The sequence below is a fragment of the Myotis nattereri genome (assembly GCF_964212035.1).
Source record: "Myotis nattereri genome assembly, chromosome: 6".
In the NCBI taxonomy this organism is placed as follows: Eukaryota; Metazoa; Chordata; class Mammalia; order Chiroptera; family Vespertilionidae; genus Myotis; species Myotis nattereri.
In genome coordinates, this window is record NC_138081.1 from 6356583 (window position 1) to 6370144 (window position 13562).

At 59.5% G+C, this 13562-nt stretch overlaps 1 protein-coding gene across 1 annotated transcript in view; it reads left to right on the forward strand.

Annotated features, from left to right (window-relative positions):
- Window positions 1–7357: 7357 nt before the first annotated feature.
- Window positions 7358–13562, forward strand: part of ITPR3 (inositol 1,4,5-trisphosphate receptor type 3) — a gene marked incomplete at its 5' end in the record, with an annotated part of 67810 nt that continues 61605 nt past the window's right edge. The window contains one exon of the mRNA XM_081093627.1: window positions 7358–7446. Coding sequence (XP_080949753.1) covers window positions 7358–7446 — 89 coding nt within the window. The remainder of the gene's footprint in view (window positions 7447–13562) is intronic.

The window sequence follows — 13562 nt, forward strand, 5'->3', positions numbered from 1 at the left end:
AGTGAGAGTGTGTGAGTGTGTGTGAGGGGAGAGTGTGTGAGTGAGTGTGTGTGAGTGAGTGAGAGTGTGTGAGTGAGTGAGAGTGTGTGATGGAGTGAGAGTGTGTGAGGGAGAGTGTGTGAGGGAGTGAGTGAGAGTGAGTAAGTGAGAGTGTGTGAGGGAGAGTGAAGGCTCCTGGGCGGCAGCCTGGCTGTGGTAAGTACTTACCGTGGGCTGGGGGCCGCCCAGGGCTGCTTATGGCATGGGGAAGGAATTCTCTGGGAACCCAGCGGGCCTGGGCGGGCCCCACCCCCACCCACAGGGTGACAGGCTGGGTGGCTGCTGCACTGAGTCAGTCCTCTGGCTTGACCCTGCCCCACCCATCCTGGCTCTGCTGCCACAGCTGCTGCCACAGCGGAGTGAGGGGCAGAGATGCCTTGAGAACTCCATTTGCTGTCTGTCCCAAACACACGATGGCACGTGGGGTCGGCTCTGCCTCCCAGCCACAGCTGGGCACGGCCAGAAGGTGCTTAAAGGACAGTCAGAGCCGCGTCTGGGAAGGCGATGTGAACTCTGTGCAAGAGGAACCTGCTAAGTCACACAGCGGAGCTGGGAGCAGGTCGCCAGGAGGCAGCTGCGTGGAGTGGGAGCATGTGGTGGAGGAGGCCCAGGGCTGCGGCTGGCAGCTCTCCTCACATTCCAGTGCGCCTCCTATATGCCCCCACCCTCTGCATCCAGGCACAGGGTCCGAGCAGCACCCTCCGCGCCTGCCCAGCGCAGCTGGATGGAGCCGCAGGCGGGGCTCCTGCAGCCCTTCCCGAGGGCGCTTGGAGCTTGGGGGTGATGCTGTGAGCATCTTTATTCTTATTTCTTTGGGTTATAGGTTGTACGTCCACACAGTACAAAATTCAAATGTTTAAGTAAGAGATATGGTAAAAAAGCACCTCCCCCAGTCCAGCCCCGCCCCGCAGTTCCCACTCTAGGACCCCCGGCAGCACTGGCTCCTGTGGGTGCTGTGGGACACCCCGCCATGAGTCAGGGCCTGCCTGGGCCAGGCCGACTGGTTGCCATGGGGATGGTGGTAGCCTCATTCCGGGGCCACCAGGCCACGCAGGAGCGGTGGGGCCCATAGGTTTCTCCTTTCCAACTGCTTGACGCACTTCTGGCAGCTCCCACTTCCCACTTGGGGACCCAGGTGCCTGACACCCCAAGCTGGCACTCCCGCAGTCTCCCTTTATCTCTGGATATAATTTGTACACTTTCCCCACCTCTTCTCCTTGACAGTTCAATTCTACTCAGATTTTTAAGCACCTGTAACAGGCCCAGCCCAGCCTGGCAATGGACACAGCCTTCCGTCCAGCAGCTCAAGGTCTAGGGGGAGGACAGAGAGAGGAGAAGCCATCACAATTCCAGGTGCCCACGCTACAGCCTCTGCTAGTGGGGGGATGGGACATCCCACACGGAGGGCGCGGCTCAGGGGCACACTCCAGGTGGCTGGCCGGAGGGTCAGGAGAAGGGCCACCTGGAAGAGAATTTGTTGATTCTAGGAAGTTGAGCCAGCAATTCCGCTTTCTAAGTTCTCACTCTACAAGAGAGGTTTTCAAACTGTTGACAGGTACCCTCAATAGCACACACTGTTCCAGAATGCACGCACCACACTCGCCTCCTTAATATTACCCTCATGATGTGTGGTGCACGCTGATATTTTCTAATCAATTCTGAGCATTAAAAATGCTGATCTTGCCCAGCCAGCAGAGCTCAGTGGTCAAGTAGCAATCTATGAACCAGGAGGTCCAGGAGGTCCAGGAGGTCATGGTTCAATTCTCGGTCAAGGCCTGGGTTGCAGGCTCGGTCCCCAGTGTGTGGGAGCCAGCTTATCAATGATTCTCTCATTGTTGATGTTTTTCTCTCTCTCCCTCTCCCTTCCTCTCTAAAATCAATAAAAAAATATATATATATTTTTTAAAAAAGCTGATCTTCACCCACTAACTTAATTTCATGACTCATTAGCGCATCTCAATCCATAGTTTGAATAATTCCGCCCTACGGATACTCATGTGTAGGAACAAAGAGGCAAGAATGTTTACTGCAACATTGCTGTGAGAGCAAAGCTTAGGGCTTTGATGGTTACTAACAAAATGGGTGAACAAAAGGTGATGGGGTCAGGAAGTGGACCATGGCAGGGCAGCCCCTGTCTGGGAGGCTGCACGCAGCGATTCCATACATGTGAGATGGAGAGCCCTGAGGGTGATAGCACACACTGCAAGGGGCACACAGCACTGCATGGATGACCCCACCCCAGTCAGGGAAGTGGTTAGCGCTGGGGCCATTAGGGCGGAGGGCATAAGGAACTTCAACTGAATTTTAAGGTTTCATTTCTTAAAAATATGTTGAGCCGTAGCCAGATTGGCTCAGCTTGCGGACTGAAGGGTCCCAGGTTCGAATCTGGTCAAGGGCACATACATGGGTTGCAGGCTTGATCCCTAGTAGGGGGCGTGCAGGAGGCAGGAGTTGGGGCGTGAGTGAGTGTGTGAGTGTCAGGGGGCAGGAGGCAAGACATGCTGGAGGTTTATCACACTGCAGTTTGCATCAATTCTCTCTCATCATTGATGTTTCTATCTCTCACTCCCTCTCCATTCATCTCTGAAATAAATAAAAATATATTTTAAAAATATGTTGAAACAAATTTTGAAAAATATTAAGATTTGACAAAGCTGAGGGAAGATACAGGGCACTGACTCTATTTTAACTATATTATTTTTATTTAATATTATTAGTTTTTGAAATATTTCACCAAGATTTACAAAGTTGGTGCTCCATTACATCAGGGAAGGAAACTTTATTCTGACCCTGGGAACTAGAGGGGGAAGTGGGGAGGGCACCACATGAGCCCAGGACAGGGACAGGAGCGGCTGAGCGCCTGGGGAAATGGACGCACACACCCAGTTCTTCCTGCCTGGGATGCTGTGCTGGCGGCTGTGACCACTTCCCTCGCACGTTGGTACCACTCGCTCCTCATTGAACACGTGAGGGAACAGACTGAGGGCTGTCGCTGGAAAGCGGCAGGGCTGGGACTTGACCCCAGACCTTTGAGAGTCAGTGCTTGCATTTTTGAGCTGTTGATGGTGCAAACAATAATATAAACTAAGCCATGCCCTAACTGGTTTGGCTCAGTGGATAGAACATTGGCCTGCAGACTGAAGGGTCCCAGGTTCGATTCCAGTCAAGGGCATGTACCTTGGTTGTGGGCATATCCCTAGTAGGGGGTGTGCAGGAGGCAGCTGATTGATGCTTCTAACTCTCTATCCCTCTCCCTTCCTCTCTGTAAAAAAACCAATAAAATATAAATAAATTAAAAAAATAAAACTTAAAAAAAAACACTAGGCCACTTTATTATTTATATATTTTATTATTTTTAAACGAAGCCACTTTAAAATGGAGCGGAGCTGCACCCGAGAGGACCCGCATGTGCGCCTTGGGCCTGAGCCCTGGAGGGGAAAGCAGGGCACAGTAGCCTTTGCGCTGCGCCTGAGCAACCTTGTCTCCCAAAGAACCTTGCAGAGATAACAAGAAAGCAAATATGACTCCCGGACTGAAACTTAAAAACACTGTTTAGAATTAATGTCACTATGTTAGCTTATCTGAACCACTAGAAAGGCCTTCTTCTATGGATGTAATTATTCCCTTTTTCCTTTTTAAAATGTATACTAGAGGCCCGGTGCACAAAATTCGTGCGGGGGGGGGGGGCATCCCTCAGCCTGGCTTGCACCCTCTCGCAATCAGGGACCCCTTGGGGGATGTCTGACTGCCAGTCTAGGCTCGATCCTGGCAGTCAGACATCTCTCTTGCAATCGGGACCGCTGGCTCCTAACTGCTCACCTGCCTGCCTGCCTGATCGTCCCCAGCCACTCTGCCTGCCTGCCTGATCATCCCTAACTGCCTCTGCCTTGGCCCTCACTGCTGCGGCTACATCCGGAAGGTCGTTAAGCTGTCTGGTCTAATTAGCATATTACCCATTTATTATTAGATTTTTTTTTATTGATTTTAGAGATGAAGAGAGAGGGAGAGAGAGATAGAAACATCAATGATGAGAGAGAATTGATAGGCTGCCTCCTGCCTGCCCCCTACTGGGGATTGAGCCCAGGGATGGAGCCCACAACCCGGGCATGTGCCCTTGACCAGAGTCAAACCCGGGACCCTTCAGTCTGCAGGCCGACGCTTTAGCTACTAAGCCACACCAGCCAGGGCCCTTTCCCTTTTTCTTAAATGCCATTGCCTTTGTCTCCTAATCAGGACACTCAGGGCTTCTGCCTGAGTCACTGCAGCCCGGATAGCTCTTCTTACTGACCTCAACTACATGCTGTTGCCTCTCACTTGCAAGCCTTTATTTGTAGGTTAACATGTCTGCGGAGGGTGCAGGGGAGGGGAAGGCAGGGCGGATGGGGCCTGGAGTGCTGAGCGAGGGCATGCAGGCTATGCTGCGGGCGATGAGGAGGTACAGGAGGGTTTCAAGCAGGGGAGCAGGGAGCGAACTATTTAGAGCTGTGTCATCTATTTCTTAATATTTTTAAAACCCACTGAACCTTTTATTTATTTATTTAAATATATTTCTATTGATTTCAGAGGAAGGGAGAGGGAGAGAGAGGTAGGAACATCAATGAAGAGAATCATTGATTGGCTGCCTCCTGCACGCCACCTACTGGGGATCCAACTCGAAACCCAAGCATGTGCCCTTGACCGGAATGGAACCCAGGACCCCTAAGTCCAACAGGCTGATGCTTTATCCACTGTGCCAAACCAGCTAGGGCTGCTTTTTTTCTTTTTTTCAAATATTGAACCTTTCTTTAAACAAAATCCCTCTCAGAACCCAGATATACCAAGGAGCTCACAGTGAAGTTGATTTGGCAGAAGCAGTGGCCAGGGCCTGAGCTGAGGGGTGGCTCCTTGGGGGACACAGCATGGACGTCATGTTCCAGAGAGATACCGAGGAGCAGTGGTGGAGGCTGGCAGTGAGGCCCTGCGGGCGGGCGACCTTCTCGGTCATGGGGGAGTGGTGCTCCCCCTCTGGCCCCTGTGGTTGGTGGAGGGATGGAGGGTCAGGGCACTCCCAGGCGGGGTTGGAGGGAGAAGCAGTGGCCTGAGCTGTGGGTGAGATAGGCCTGCCTCCCCCTACTGGCTGAGAGACCTTGGCTGGTTCTGGAACCATCATTTGAGACTCAGGCGAGGAAGGACCTGGGGCCTGAATGCGGCCGGGACGAGGAGGACAAGGACAGCACGTGCCCGGCGTGCAGCCCCGGGAGAGTGTTTCCAGAATGTCCCTCCTCATCCTCCATATCTTGATGAGAGCCCGGTGCCCAGCAGGGGCCTGGCACATAGTAGGCCCTCAATATGCTTATGGAATGAATGCATATGCTCCTTGAGGAAGCCAGGGGAGGTCTGACTTCTGGGAGCGACTTCTGGGAGGGAGTGAGCCTGTGTCAGGGGCTGGCCCTTCCCAGCAGGGCCCAGGGGCGGACAGTCCAGGGCCGCCTGGAGTCCTGGGGAGGAGACTCGGGGGCTGGGAGTCGGGGGCTGGGCTTCGGGAGTCGGGGCCGGGCTTCCGGCTCCAGTGGCCATGAACCTGCCCTGTGACCTTGAGGTTGTGCCCCTTCTGTGGGCTTTGGCCTTTTCTTTCTGGCAGACTGGTCTGGATGGGGTTTATCAAACTGCAGTTTGCAACCCATTTGGCACATTTGAAAAAGCAATCGGTATTAAAAAACAAAACAAAACCCCGAAAAAGAACAGAAAATGTCAGAGTGCATCGCAGGTCATAAGGGTAAGTATTGTTCTGAGCAGCTATTGTTTCGCTTATATAGAGAGGGAGGTGTGGGCTGTCTGATGTAAAACTTATTTGATACTGTGGTGCTGGTGAGAAGCTGTAAGCCACTGAGCCAGGATCCTGGAGGGGTCCTTCCCGCCCACATTTTGGGGGTCCTCCTGAGAAGGTCACACACCCTGGGGCTCCTCTGCCTCCCCCTGAGTCAGCAGCCGCCTCCCGCTCTCTGCCGCCTCTCCTCTTCCTGCTTGAATCGCTCAGTCCCTCCTCCCTTTCTCCCAGGGACAAGCCTCCTGCTTCCCAGGAAGTCGGGATGGGGGTTCCCGAAGGACGTAAATGTGATCGAACGCGGGTGGCACTGGGCGCTCTCTGCCAGGAGTTCAGATAAAAGTACCAGGAAGCAAACACCCCGCAGCCCAGAACAGAAAGTAGGCGAGCTGGGCAGGGCTTCACGAGCGGGAGGTGGCGGTGACAAGCCCTGCGAGGCCGCCCCGGCCTGGTCCCTGCTGGCAAGGTGCACTGGTAACGAGTGAAGGTAGCTTTCCCCGCCCCTCCTCCCTTTTTACAAAGAAAGACGGGAAGAACCGAGAATCCTGGGGCCAACTTCTGGAGAGGGAGCGGCTGCACTGATTCGGAAGTTGGATCTCTTTGTACATAGGAATGCGGAGAGAAAAACAAAACCCACCCCATTGCTTCATTTCCCTCCGAGCCCCGGCACTTTCTATTGTGCAATGAAAAGCTCTCCACGTGGAGAAAAATGAATCCCGATTTGCGCGGCGCAGGAAGGAGAGCGCCGCGGGGCGCGAGACCGCGCTCGGCTGGGAGCGAAGGCGGCGGTGGCCCGAGGGCTCCCGGGTCCTCCGCGCGGCTCCCCGTAGCGCGGGGGGCGACGGGCTGTCCCTCTCGCGGGGCCGCACCGGCTCCCGGTGACCTGAGGACGAAAAAGTAGACGATGCCGGGAACCCGGAGGCAGGCAGCCCCACCGAGGCTGGGCCTCCCGGAGCGGCGGTTCCGCGACTCCGCTGGGGACTTTTTGGAGCTGGAACTCCGTCCCGGGACGCTGCTGGAGCCCGGCTCTCCTCCGAGTTTCCCCGGGCGGGCGTCTCGCTCGGCGTCCGGAGGCCGAGCCCGGACGCTCGGGGGGCGCAGGGCACAGGAGGCGGGCCGGCGCACGTGGGTGCCGGGGGCGGGCCGCGCGGGGCGCGGGGGGGCCGGGCGTGGTTTCCCCGCCTCCCGGGCGGGGTCTGCATGTGTGTGTGGCAGCCCCAGACTTCCTGCTCCTTCTACGCGGCAGGTACGCGCCGGCCGGGTCGGCGGGCTGGCGGGCGGCGGGCGCGCCAAGACGCGGGCACCTCCTCACCCGGACGCCACCGCCGGCTCCCGGCCACGCCGCGCCGCCTTCCGCTCCGGGGGCCATAGCCCTGCCCGGCCGCGCCGCGCGCCCTGCTCCGAGGTGGGGACGCGCCCCTGCCCGCCCTCGCGGTCACCGCGGTCCTCGGCGCAGAGCCCCGCCTGGAGCCCCCGCGCACCCCCGCCGCCCGGGCTCCTCCGAGGGCCGAAGCCATGAGCGAGATGTCCAGCTTCCTGCACATCGGGGACATCGTCTCCCTGTACGCCGAGGGCTCCGTCAACGGCTTCATCAGCACTTTGGGGTGAGTGAGCTCGAGGGGGACGCGAGTGGGGAGGTGGGGCCGTGGGGCCTGGGGCCAGGTGCGTGGGTCCTGCCTCCGGCCCCCCACAGAGGAGCCGGGCGTCCCCCGCCTCAAGGGCAGGGAAACGGCTCGCCTCTGCTCCGAGAGAAAGGAAGTCAGTGTTTGCCCAGGTAGGAGCCGGTGCCCTGCCTGAGTTGGCAGGAGGCGCCTCCTCCGCGCAGCCTCCACCCCGGCGCGCGCCTCTCCTCCGACGGGCGGGCGGAGGGACTTCCTCTGCAGGTGGTCCCGGGCGGGGCCGGTGGGTGCCTGGGGCCTGAGCTGGGGAAAGGCGTCCGGGCCGGACCGGACCGGCTCAGGAGGTGGGGCGGAGCTGTGGGGGGTGGGCCGGCTCCGCCGGAGCGCGAATCCTCCAGTTGGGGACCTGGGGCACCTGTGAGAGGTCGCACCTTCCCTCGCAGCTCTCCCCTTCCAGGCGTCCCGGGCCCTGGCCTGCTGCCCCCCTTCTCCCTGTCTCTCCCTGTCAATTTCCTGCGCAGCTCATCTGGCGCCCCTGGGTCTCTGGTCCCAGGATCTCTGAAGCACTTTACAAATATTAATTAATTCTGGCCGCCACCCCCCAGGGTGTGGGCTGGATAAGCAGGGAATCGATTCAAGTCCCTGGAGAGGGCCAGGCCTGAGGCTGGCACAGGGCGGGGGGAGGAGTAGGCAGAGGGAAGGGTTCTCTGCAGGGAGCAGTTGGGTGAGTCTGGGGGTGGGGTGGGGTGGGGTGGATTCCCCACCTCTCCAGCCAGGCCGCTCCCTTTGCCCCATTTTCAGGATGGGGACCTGTTACGTCTTCCACCCGCCCGGCCATCCTCTCCTTTAGGGTAAACCCAGTCCTCTGCAGACCCTACTCCTCCGGACCCGAGCCAGCCACGGGGCACCTCCTCGTTGGGTTTGGAGGACAGCCCCTGCCCCTCAGCCCCGGGGCTCTCACCTGGCCTGGCTCACCCTGCTGTCTTCCAGGGCTGTTGGGAGTTTCGCTTAGTATTGTAGCGAAGGGAATCAGGGAATCTAACTGGCCCGGGGCTAGAGGGCTGGCTCTGCGGGGGGCGACGGGGGGGGGGGCGACTGGGAGTTCCAGCAGACCCTGCTCTCTCACCTCCCACTTCTCCAGGACTCCTCCCCGCCCCCCGACTTCTTTTGCTCAGGCTCCCTGAGGATGGAATAAAGGCACATCTGGGCTGCAACCCCCAGCCCCCCCAGCAATGACCAGGCTCTGGCTGCCCCTCAGTAGACACCTCTGACCTGCGGAGGGGGAGGAGAGAGGGTGGGCTGTGGGGGCAGATGGTGACAGCCCCGGCCTTGTGTCTGCACAGCACTGGAGGTTTTAGGGAAATGACTGTCTTCTCTGATGCCTTGTGCCTGCTCGGGCCAAGCACGCAGTGGACCAAGCACGCAGTGGGTCAAGCACGCAGTGGGTCAAGCACGCAGTGGGCCAAGCACGCAGTGGGCCAAGCACGCAGTGGGTCAAGCACGCAGTGGACCAAGCACGCAGTGGGTCAAGCACGCAGTGGACCAAGCACGCAGTGGGCCAAGCACGCAGTGGGCCAGGCACGCAGTGGGTCAGGCACGCAGTGGGCCAGGCACGCAGTGGGCCAAGCATGCAGTGGGCCAAGCACGCAGTGGGCCAAGCATGCAGTGGGCCAAGCACGCAGTGGGCCAAGCACACAGTGGCCCGTGAGATCTAGCTAATCAAGGGAAACACCTGCCTCCTCAGCCGCTCGCAGGGCTTCTCTCTGTTGCTGCCTCTCACCTGGGCCCTTCCGGCCCAGGGGGCTGCTTCCCCAGTCCACGCTGAGCCCGGCAGGACGGGTGACTCCCAAAGCCCCTGTTCTCAGGCCGAGATACCCTGTGCAAACACCGCCTGCAGCTCCAACTCCCTACTGGCGGGCGCCCACCCTCCCGCCTGGCATTCCAGCACCAGCATTTACTGACCCCAACTCTTAAATTTTGGGGCTTGTTCACCTCCCCCTCAAACCGCCCTCCAGGTGAACCACCTCTCCAGCCAGGAACCTGCCCCACACTCACAGGTCTTTACCTTGGCCCCTGCGTTGCCCGCCTGGGTAGATCTGACTCATCCTCTAAGACCTACTGCAAAATGGCCTCTTTTTTGAGAGACCCACCCCCGCCCCCAACCCAGCAAAATTCTCCCCTTTTCCTCTGGGCTGTGCACTGCTCTGTGCACACTCCTCTCTGGTGTTAATTGTGTTGCTTTACAATTAGTTGGCGGTTTCTTTGTATGGCCACCTAATGCTGGGCACTTTGCCAGGATCGCCTGCTTAGTTACACCCTTCGGCCATCAGCATGTCCACAGGCACTGCGCTGGGCACTGGGCGCTCGGGGTCGGCTAAGGGGGCTGTGTCTTAGCTCCTCAGAGCTTGGGGTCAGTGAAAGAACGTTTGTAAGCACCAAGTCATTGGTACTCAACGTCTGGTGCTTGGTGGAGCCTCATCAGCATACCCAGAAGCTTGTGGAAAACAGACTCTCAGACCCGCCTGTCCCGCTGAGCGGAGGCTGCACGCTGGTCCCAGGGGGTTGGGTGCCTTCCAGCACCGGTGGTCCGTGAGGTCCGAAAGGTTGGCGGCCGCTGCCTTACAGGGTGAAGGCATTTCTCTCAGTGACTCTCTGCTCCGTCCTCGCCAGGCCTTTCGGCCTCTCCTCAACCCTGGCCCCTTCCCTCCAGCCTGGCTGTGGGTGCCCGGGTCTGGGAGCCCAGGAGGCTGACTTGACTGAGTTCCCAGGCCAGCCTGGGCTGGATGAAACGAATGTGCTGGAGACAGGAGTGGCCTTGAGGGCAGAGGGGCTGGCTCCGCTGGCAGGTGGGAGGGGGCAGTGCTAGGGGGGAGTCTGGGCAGCTTTCAGATTGCAGCCAGCCCTGCAGGGCCAGGCAGAGAGGCAGTGGGTCCGCCTGGGTAATCAGGGTTCCCACTGAAGATTGTACATTAACTTTCGGGAGGGAGGCTGGGAAGGGTCTGGGAGCGGATGCTGGAGCAGCCCGAGGCCTGGCCTGGAAGGGGAAGCAGGCCGCCTGTTCTTGGCCGGAGAGTGTGGCCAGGGCCCCTGCCTCGCCCCTCAGCCGGGTGGAGGCGGCAGAGGCCAGGCTGGAGCGGCTGATCGGGGTAGTGAGGGGTGGGGGATTTATGTGGCTTCCGGCGAGGAGGCCGCGGAGGACCGGGAACCCGCCTGAGTGTGCAGCCTGGGCCCCTCCGCGTCCCACGTCCAGTCCCTTTGGAGTGCTCTGAGGGGCGGCCCCCAGGCCGCAGCGGATGCTGGTCTTGAAGCTGAGCTCCCTACACTGGTCAGGGTGCCTCTGCCCACCCACTCCTGGGTGTGGAGCACCATTTGGGGGCTCTCAGGGCCCCTGGGCCTGTATCACCCAGGGCTAGATGAGCACAGGGAGCAGGGTCGTAAGGGCTCCCCACTTGGGGTTCCCTGCCCACCTCGTACCCGGATCCACTTCCCCAGGAAGGTTGGCACTGGGGGTCAGGACCAGAACATGTGGCGGAGGCAGGGTTCGTTGGAAAAGACAAGAATGCGGGGAAAAGTAGCAGCAGCAGGAAACGAGGAAGACCAACTATGCGATGATTGACTCCCTACAAGCCATGTGCGCGAACCTGCCGGGGCTGAGCAGGGCTGCGGAGGACAGGACGGAGAGCATCAGTCCCTCGTAGCGTTGTCAGGGGCCGGAGCTGGCTCAGTGGCACGGAGCATCAAGTGCGGCAGAGGCCCAGGTCAGCAGTGTGGACCCCGGGGCCAGGAGCTGGGGGCACGGCTCGCCTGCTCTTAACTCTGGGTGACTTGGCAAGGCCCTGCTTTCCTTCAGCCGATGTCTTCCGAGGGCCGTAGTTTGTGCCTGAGAATTCCCTGGGGGTATTGAGAAAGTCCAGCTCCCAAGTCCCATGTCAGACCAACTGTATCAACCTTTCTAGGGCCGGGGCCTGAGGGCTGGATGGCTTTACAGCTCCTCAGGTGACTTAATGGGTACCCGGGGCCGGGACCCCTAAGCTGAGAGCCCGCAGGCTGCCAGGCAGGGAGGAAGTCTAACTGTTGAGTCTGCTTGCCTCTTGGTCCCGACAGTCCATCTCTTAGCCTTTGTCAGACTTCATTAAGTCATTCAACAAACATTTATTGAACTCCTACGATCTGCCTGGCACTCAGTAGTAACTGAGACAGTTACTACTAGTCCGCACAGTGGGGAGCAGAGAGATTGTCTGTTAGAGCCTGTGAGCCTTAGGTCCGAGACCTTGTAATTCCAGGAGGGCCACCACCCTCCCCTGCAGCCCGCATCCCTCCCCTGCAGCCCGCATCCCTCCTGGCAGATTGCAGACCTGCCCTGGGCTTTCATTTACTTGTGATTTCGCTGGCCGGTGCCCCAAGGCGGGGGCTTGGCCTCAGCTGGGCCAACCCATGCAACTAATATATACTTGATGGAGTAAGTCTGAAAAACTAAAAAATTATCTGTAATGTCACTGCGACTTACAGTCCCGTCCTGTGTGTGGACCCTGGCCTTTTCACCTACACATAGGTATTTACTGCCCATCGGCCTTGTCCTGTCTGTGGGGGCACCTGTGTTCCTGCCAGCACACCGTGGCCGGGGCGGCACAGCGTCCGGTGGCCTGAGCACCTGGATTCGTCCGGTGCTGGGCAGTCAGGCTGTTCCTCAGGTTCTGCCACTGCAGACAGGGGGCCCTGAACACCCCATTCGGGACGTGCCCGAACACTCGCCCAGTTATTCTCTCGGGATAAATTCCTGGAAGTGGAGGTCTGAGGCCAAAGGGGAGGCACATCTTGTGCCCACAGGCTCTCTAATCCTCCGCCGTGGAGGCGGTGGGAGTGGGGACCCTGCGCCCAGGGGGCACGACCCACTTCACGCCCAGTTTGAGTCTCCTATTAGGGGGTGTGGGGAGTCAGAGAGCCTCTGCCCTGGGGGTTGGGTGGGTGATGATGGGGAGGGGAGTGGGGCGAGGGGCCTGGTGGGGGCAGTCAGTCCCCAGGTTCCGCTGTGGGCTCGGGGACCCAGGCTCTGCACTCCTGGCTCCTCCGCCTAAAGAATCCTGCTGTAGCCACTGGCTGCCCTGCCCTGCCCTGCATTCCTGACCCCACGTCCCCTCCTGGGGCGGGTGGGGCAGTGGCTGGGGTTGGGGGTGGAGTGAGGTGCTGGATGTTAGGGTGGGGCCACCAGCCTTCTGCTCTCAGCCAGGGGAGGTTTCTGGGTTTCGATTAACCCCTGAGCACAGGTCTGGTGTTCCTGCGGTCCCCCCCCCAGGCCTGATCGCCCTGCTGCACCCCAGGTGGGGCTGGGGGGCTTCTCCCTGGAAGGAGGCCTGGGGGAGGGGAGGAGCACAGAGCCCAGATCTCTGTTGTGTTCATCACAGGTGCGCCCCGAGCCCCCGAGGGTGTCCCGCTGGTCCTTCCAGGAGAGGCAGTGGTGCCAGTATTTGCAGTGAGGGCCCTGGCTGGGGAGGCTGGTGAGCAGGGCCACAGAGCAGGGTCTTCAGACGGGGATGCAGGGCCCTTCACACCAGGGACTGTGGGCACAGAAGTGAGCCTGGGCCTTGACAACACAGGGAGCCAGGACTGGGGCGTGCGGGGGGAAGAGGGACGGGGCGGGGGGGGGGGGCGGGGGCAGCAGGGGCGACACACAGTGCAGAGTGGTTTCCACTTGGGCAGCAGCTGGAGGAACTCCTTGAGGGGCTGTGGGGAGGGAAGGTGTGTGTGGCTGGCAGGTGGGCAGAGCCAGGAGAGGCGGGGACCCTAAATCTCAGCCTGGGGGCAGCTGCAGGTGCTCAGAGACACCTGTGCACATTTGGTTCACAAATCACTGCCAGCCAGCCAGCCAGCACCCTCCCCCAGCCAGCCGGCACCCTCCCCCAGCCTGCAGAGAGCCGTGCTCTCCAGGGTGTGGGCCTGGAGGTGGGTGATGGAGGGCACAGGCGGGAGAGTCAGTCTGGTCTCGGAGCGGCTGGTGATGGGAGCATTCACAGCGCTTTCCAGCTGGCTCTGGCGTTGACTGTCACTTTGGCCCCTCACGGCCAGCCTGAGGCATGGATATGATTCAGGAAAAGGAGAGAGCT